Consider the following 8,044-nt stretch of genomic DNA (forward strand, 5'->3'; position numbering starts at 1 on the left):
TGGTGTGTGGTTGGGTGTAAGCTGACATATTACATGCATCAGAGCCTGTCTCTAACACTCCCGCTATTACACGTTAATCCTGCTAATCAATCTTAATAATCAGATTGTCCCCTGAATTACCTCTAACATACATCGCTTTCTCTTCATAAGGATTAGACAAACTCGCTTCTGATTTTGTTACCTGATTAATAATATGACGAAAAATGTAAAGAAATCAATCAATTTCCACAGTGTATGATAAAGCCTTTTTACATAAAGATTGTCAGCAAAGTGCTTACAAAACCCGCCTAACCCCAACAGCAACGCAATGCAATGTAAAGCACGTGGCTAGAACCACAAATGGGCCCAAGGCAGGACCCTGTTTGTAGCATGTCTGGACATTGTCTATCACATAATCAGTGTTATCCCATCCTAATCCTATCATACAGTACCCTGCTTTTCTCAAGCTGATGATCTATAAAATAAGAAGTTTTCTCCGAATTGCTTTCCTAATCCCCTGATCATTCAACATCCAACAGGAGGTCAGGAACTATACTCCAACGCTGATTTCGCCAATCGTGACGGTGCGTCTGGCCAACTGCATGAGCTGCTGGACAACGGGAAGCACCCCTAGACAAGCCGTCTCTTGTTTATGCTAACCGCTCCATCGTTGACCATTCAGCCGACATGAAAAGTGGCTGGCTAGCTGCAGAAGACTACAGGAGACGACGAGTCAAGACCTCACCAACGCCAACATCCTGCTCAAGAAGCACCAGTATGTCTGGAGGCTGTGTCGTGAGAGGTGTTCGTTAAGGGTGGTCCAATATGTGTTGAGGGTGCTGTGGTGTGGAGGTGTGTCGGTGGTGAGTGATGTGTCTAGAGAGGTTCTTGTGGGGTTGTCGTAGGTGTGTTGCTGTCGAGGTGTGTCTTTTGAGGTTGTTCGTTGGTGTGTGAGGGTGTGTCTGTGGTAGGGCTGTGTGTGAGGGTGTGTGCGTGGAGTGTATTCTTGTGAGATGTGTCTGTGTGAGGTGTGCGTGTATGAGGTGTTCTGTGTAGAGTGTGTCTTGGAGGGTTGTCTGTTGGAGTGTGTCTGTTTGTGAGGTGGTCGGGTTGAGGGTTGCTGTTCTGGAGGGGTCTGTGTGGAGGGTGTTCTGTTGGAGGGGTGTCCTGTGTGGAGTGTTTGTTATGGAGATGTATGCTTGTGAGGTGTTCTGTTGGAGGGTGTCTGTATGTGAGGTATGTCTTGGTGTGGGGGTGTGTCTGTGTGTTTGGGAGTGTGTTGTGTGTGGAGGGGTTCTGTTGGAGGTTGTCTGATGTTGTGGAGGGTGTGTCTGTCAAAATTGGTCCCCTGATTCTGGAGCCTGTTCAATTTGTACCTTCAACCTGGACATCCATTGCCCTGGTGACCCCCTTGTACTGTTGCTTTCCAATCTGCTCTTTAAGAAAAAAAATTGTGCCTATTGCCCTAAGCCGGCTCTAACCCTCTGCCAGCCCCCACCCCCCACTTCTCCAGCAACCAGAGAACACTTGCTGCTGCAATCCAGGCAGGGAGCTGGAGTGACCTCCAAGGGAGGGCTTCCAGAAGCATGGTGCTCCAGCCCGGAGCGGAGGACCAGCGGACTGGAGGCTGACAAGGCCATCCCAGAGGACTTCCCAGCAGCTCCTCCACCCCCTGGCCCAGCGCAGGGAGCAAGCTGGAGGCAGACCAAGGTGCAAATCAGTTTCCTAGCCCGGGACCTGCTGATGAGATTGGAGGATGCCTTTCAGTTAATCGTCAACCCCCATTATAGCATGGGTTGTACATCTGAAACCTGTCAAGAATTGCTTTCTCAGAGAAATGCTGACATGTAACACTGTGTATCCCTCCACTGCCATCCCTCTCTGTCTCTTATTCTCCGTCTTCTCTCTCTCTCTCTCCTCCTCCTCTCTGCAATTAACCTCTCTCTCTCTCTCTCCTCTCTCCCCTCTCTCTCTGCTCTCTCTCTCTCTCTCTCCTTCTCTCCCTCTTCTCTCTCTCTCTCTCTCTCTCTCTTCTCTCTCTCTCTCCCTTGTCTCTCTCTCTCTCTCTCCCTTCGTTCTCTCTCTTCTCTCCCTCTTGTTCTCGTATCTTTCCTGCTCTCTTTTCTCTTCTCAGTCTCTCTCTCTTTCGCTCGTATCCTCTCTCTCTTCATCTCTCTCGGCTCTCTTCTCTCTTCTCTTCTCCTCCTCTCTCTCTCTTCTCTCTCTCTCTCTCTCTCTCTCGCTCTTCTTTCTTCCTGTCTTTCTTCGCTCTCTCTCTTTCGTTCTCTCTCTACTCTAATCTCTTCTCTCTCATCTCTCTCTCTGCTCTATGCTCTCTCTCTTCTCGGTCCTCTCTTTCCCTTCAATCTATCTTTCGCTCTCATTTACTACTCTCTCTCCTCTGTCTTTCTTTCTCTAATCTTCTCTTCGGTTGCCTTCTCTTTCAGTTCTCTCTCTTACTCTATCTCCCTCTCTCTCTCTCTCCTCTCTCTGTGCTCTGCTCCTCTTGGCCGGTCTCAAATGAGTTCCTGGTACCTGGTAGAGCAGAGTGCCCTTGCGATTCAGACTGAACATGGCAGTCAACCTCTCAGGATACGGTCCATATTGCTTTGAAGAAGAACCAGACCGTTACAAGAGATGAAAGGGCCACCAGCGCGGCTTGGATGAGGTGTTGCGAGGTGGCGAGATGCATCAAGCCGCTGACAGGAGGAGGGCGCCGAGGCAGAAGCTATTGGAGATCTATTTGTTGCGCATCACCACCAGTTGGAGACTGTGAGGGAGGAACATCATAATATATGCTGAATGGAGCCAAAGGAATGTGTATCAAAACACATCAAACAAGTGTGGTTTTCCATGTGCCCGTTGTTACATTTCATGTTGAACTCTCATTCCACCATTTATATGGAACGTCCTCCTCCCCCTAGCAGCCTTCCACGGACACACACTACGTGATTCGGCTGAGCGATGTTTATATTAGCATATGGCGATGTCGTACCCACAGCAACTATTAAAACATCCGCAATACCAGAAACCTGATTGATGGCCAGCATGCCACCGAAACTGAGAAGCGCGAAACCACTAATTTATAATCAGGGCAGGTGACGATAACATGACGCGAGATACAAAACAGGTACAGCTATCCCCTCCTGCAAGCAATCAAAAAGACAAGCTCCGTCAGTATAGAGACAAAAGTAAGAGTTGCAACTTCAACGTGCTCAACACAAGAGGTATGTGGGCAGGGTGCTACATCAAATCACGGACATATCAAAAAGAAACCAACCCCGTCGGCTGACCAGATTGTCGTTGCTCCCAACAGAACTAAATCAACTTCTTTGCCCCTGTTGAGACAATACAGTACCACTGACATGCGCCGCTAGTCAAAACCTGCGGGCCTCTCCTTCAACTGCACCACACGTGAAGCCAAAAACATTAAACGCGTTAACCCCGAGCAGGCTGCAGGCCAGACTGCAGTCCCAGCCTCTCCCTCAGAGCATGCCAGACCGCTGCTGGTCCTGTTTACAGACCATTATTCAACAATCATCCTACTTCCAGTAACTGCTGTTCCCTACATGCATCAAGAGGCGTGCATTATCCTGTTCCCCAAGAAAAGCTAAGGTTAACTAGCAAACGTACTACGCGCCCGTAGCGCACTCACTTCTGTCAATCATGAAATAGTTGCCATGAGAGACCTAGTCAAGGACATATCACCTCCACCCTAGCCTGACACCTACTAAGCACCCACACCAATCCTGCTTTTACCGCCCCAATAAGGTAACAGACGGCGCAAGGTCGAACAACACTCGCACACTGCCTACAGCCATCGATCCAGAGAATACCTATTATGGAGAATAAAGCGTCACGATCATACAGCGCTCAGCCATTTAAACACACAAATATACCCTCCAACTCGTCATAAGCCTCGAGACCCTGTCTCGACCCCCCTTGCAACGGGTACTGACTTCCTGACGGCCCCCCCAGTGGGGTAGGTAACAAACATCTACTCCCCCTCCACACACACATAGTGGAAGGAGTAAGTTTTAAGTGCCTCGGGGCGTACACATCACGGGACAAATGAATTGTCCACCCACACAGACAGCGTGTGAGAACGCCCTTCTTGACCTCAGAGACTGAAAAAATTGGGGGCTTGTCACCAAAACACTCACAAATTTTACAGCATGCACAATCGAGAGATTCCTCAGCTTGTGATCACCCGCATGTAAACTACCTCCTCAGCACACCTACACACCCGATTCAGGAAGGCCATAAAGATCACTCAGGACAACAACCACCCGAGCCCCACTGCCTGTTCAACCCGTGCTATTCATCAGAAGGCAGAGTCAGTACAGTGCATCAAAGCTGACCGAAGAGACTGAAAACAGCTTCTTCCTCAAGTCCATCAGAATTTAACAGCCATCCTAAACATTGAGATACTCTTGTTTACTGCAGCGAACTAGAAGCACAAGCATTTCGTCATCGCATTAACATCTGCTTAACCATATTGATTGAACAAATAAAATTTATTTGATTTTGACACCTACCACACACAACACACAAAACCACACACACACACACACACACACACACACACACACCAACACACACACACACACACACACACACACACACGACACACCACACACACGACACACACACTCACACACACACACACACACAACCACACACTTGTTCACACACATACCTCTCCCTTTTCCTATGCCTTTAACCTGTATTCGGTTGTTTTGTTTTGAGACTTGTGTTTCTGTTTCATATTGTAAAGCATCGTATAAAGGGCATAGAAAACCTGTATTGCTTCAATTCCAGTGAAGGAGCTGAAGGAGGTGTGCAGGCTACAGATAGAGGTAAGAGAGAGACCGCTGCAATGGATCTAACCGCCAGCAGTACTACAACGATGCTGTACGAGGCAAGCCTGATAGTGAAGCAGAACTCGACATGATTGCTGATGACAAGCCAGTCAGGACGAAGGAGAGGAAAGATGGAAGGGAGAGGGAGGAGAGGGGGGAGAAGGAGAGAGAGGGGAGAGGAAGAGAGAGGTAGAGGACAGAGTGGAAGGAAGGAAAGAGATGAAGGAGAGAAAAGAGGAAGAGAGGACAGAGTGAAGGAGGGAAGCATACACACACCTGGTCTATCTTGTTGAGCCAGTCTTTGTTGGAGGCCAGCTCAGCCATGAAGGCCTGATGCTTCTTCCACTTGGTGTGAAGGTTCCTGTCCCCGTCGTACGACACGTCCTGAGCAGTCAACATCTTCTCGTTTATCCACAGAGTCAGCTGGAGAGAGAGACGGAGGGATGACGGGTGGAGGAGGAAGAGGTGGAGAGGGAGAGGATGGAGAGAGGGAGAGGATGGAGAGAGGGAGAGGATGGAGAGAGGGAGAGCAATACAGAGTCAGCACAGACAAGAAGTAGAAGACGAAGTAAGAAGTAGACAGGAACACTAGTAAGAAGTAGACAGGAACACATCTATCTATTGTGTCCCCAGAAAATGAATCAAATAACTTACATCCTGAGTGTTTTGCAGGAAGTGTTGAAGATCACGGTTATCCTTGAGGATCCCTGTCACCTCGTTGGCTTTGCCTCGGTTCTTGATGTACCTGCAGATCAAACACACAGAGGCACAACAGAATAACACATTACACTCACTCCCATATCCGCAAGGTTGTGTTCAGTAGGGYACACAACGGAAAGCATTATAAAAACATTTTGTAACAGAAAACAAAAATGAGCATATCTCATTCCAGGTAGTCCCTTTCTGTTTCAGTCCATTTCCTTTYGTTTGGTGCCTAATGAACACGACCCAGGTCCCGACAACAGAGATCGATGGTGGGGTGTTTACCTTCAGAAGTAAAAAACACATGCAATCCCCTACTGAGCCTTTCCAATTACAGCCCCTGCTCTTTGAAGCAACCCAGTGAAGAGCACTCTCTCTGGGATCAATACCCATCATAGCAGGCRTCTGGTGCCCCCCTCCTGTCTCCCTTAGAGTGGAATCGGATCAGATGGTGATGGCGTACGTTAATGGGAGAAAGAGCATCCATTTGCTCTCTCCCCCTCTACTGGAACAATGTAGTGTTGTATTGCTGACCTAGCTGACTCAAAATGGCAGGCTAATAGCTTGCTGAACTACTCTATAGTATGTCTGCATCCCAAATGGCACCCTATTCCCTTTATAGTCCACTTACAGTATGTAGTAAGTAATGCACTATGTAGGGAATAGGGTGCCATTTGGGACACATCCCTATGTGTTTCATTCTCCTGAGAGTGGCAGGATAATAGCTAGCTGAACTACTCTATGTGCTTAACACTCACTACTGAGGGAACAGACCAAGCTGCTCCTGGAGAACAAGTAAAGGTCAATAGGTCAGGTAGTGCAGTGTAGAGATGTTTTCCGTGGAAGTACAGACAGATAGAGGGTGACCCATTGTAAACCCATGACTGACACTCGAATCAAAAGAATAAAAGAGGGGGCCATTTATATTCATTTATGGATAATATACTAAGATGTTTTATTTGATTTATTTTCAACTGTCCTGTCTTTTCAAAGAAAACTGATGTCTTTTGGAGGGTGATTTTGCTTCCCATTTTCGTTATTAAGGTAATTAAGCAAATATTATTTCAGAAAAAGACCGACCTGTCATGGATGGAGTCCATCTTGTCCTGGACCTTGGGGGAGTAGAGGTTCCCGCTGTTCACCAATCTCTGTCCCCCCTCAAGTGTGCTGGCAAGCTTCTCCATGTTGGCGTCCATGGTGCAGACAAAGTCCTCGTGCTTCTTTAGGGCCTGCTCGGCTCCATCCAGGGTGTCGTGCTTGTCTGTGTGGGCCAAAGTGTACTCCTGCCACAGAGTGACAAACAATTCATTAATTAATCCATCMATCAAATATCTGCTCCGTCCAGGGTGTCAGGCTTGTCAGTGTGTATTGCTGTAGCCATACTGTCACAAACAAATCAGTGTTTCAGTCACATAGTTTATTTTCTGCTGTACAGTTATCCATTTCCATTGGGTTTTTAACTCCATTTACATTCCATGTTTCAAATGTTCACTTTATTTGCCATGTGCTTGGGTAGGTTACTTTCTAAATGTAATCCATTACAGTTACTAGTTACCTGTCCAAAATTCTAATCAGCAATRTAACTTTTGGATTACCCAACCTGAGGAATGTAATCGGATTACTTTCCTTTTAAGAGTGGTGCAGCGGTCTAAGGCACTGCATGTCAGTGCTAGAGGCGTCACTACAGACACCCTGGTTTGATTCCAGGCTGTATCACAACCGGCCGTGATTGGGAGTCCCATAGGGTGGCGCACAATTGGCCCAGCATCGTTCAGGTTTATGACGGGGTAGGCCGTCATTGTAAATAAGAATTTGTTCTTAACTGAATTGCCTAGTTAAATTTAAAAAAACATTTAAAAAAGGAAATCATTAATTTATAAGTACAAAAATKAATGTATCAACTACAGATTGCTCATTTAAGTCTATCAAAAGTGTACGAGTTTGAGCATGTGTCCGTTAGGCTTATGGATTTTGGGGGGAATCAGTACAAATTACATTGAGCAATAAACAATAAACTAGTTGTTGATAGTATGGAGCACAATTCTACGRAGGAGTGTAGAAGAGAGGAACTCCCTCAAACTTTGAATCCATAGGCTGGGACAATGATTGATAGGCAGCTTAAACTTCAATTCAACAATTATTGGGTTAAAATACACATATACATTTGTGAACAGCCATCCATAAAAGCCACAATCCATCAGGCACAAATAGCTAAATGAGAGAACATCAGCGTGATTCACATCAATGTGCTATGTACTGTAGAYATAAAAATAAGTGATAAATGTATAGCCCGTAGGGTACACCACTGCTGTCGTCCTTACCTCCAAACGTTTATTCAAGTTGAATCTTAGGATGCCGACAGAAGTTGCCAGAGGTGTGGACTCGAGTCACATGACTTGGACTCGAGTCAGACTCGAGTCACAAATATGATGACTTGCAACTCGACTTTGACTTTAACACCAATGACTCGTGACTTGACTTGGACTTGAGCCTTATGACTC

The 8,044-nt window shown here is 46.8% G+C and overlaps 1 protein-coding gene across 1 annotated transcript in view; it reads right to left on the reverse strand.

Annotated features, from left to right (window-relative positions):
* LOC111963004 (spectrin beta chain, non-erythrocytic 1) overlaps window positions 1-8,044 on the reverse strand; it is a 97,563-nt gene that overhangs the window by 45,685 nt on the left and 43,834 nt on the right. The window contains exons 22-26 of the mRNA XM_070443299.1: window positions 6,624-6,826; window positions 5,496-5,586; window positions 5,118-5,264; window positions 1,461-1,673; window positions 720-892 (exon numbers count right to left, since the gene is read on the reverse strand). Of these exons, the coding sequence (XP_070299400.1) occupies window positions 720-892; window positions 1,461-1,673; window positions 5,118-5,264; window positions 5,496-5,586; window positions 6,624-6,826 (827 nt within the window). The remainder of the gene's footprint in view (window positions 1-719; window positions 893-1,460; window positions 1,674-5,117; window positions 5,265-5,495; window positions 5,587-6,623; window positions 6,827-8,044) is intronic.

Source organism: Salvelinus sp. IW2-2015, linkage group LG4q.2, assembly GCF_002910315.2.
Source record: "Salvelinus sp. IW2-2015 linkage group LG4q.2, ASM291031v2, whole genome shotgun sequence".
Lineage (NCBI taxonomy): Eukaryota > Metazoa > Chordata > Actinopteri > Salmoniformes > Salmonidae > Salvelinus > Salvelinus sp. IW2-2015.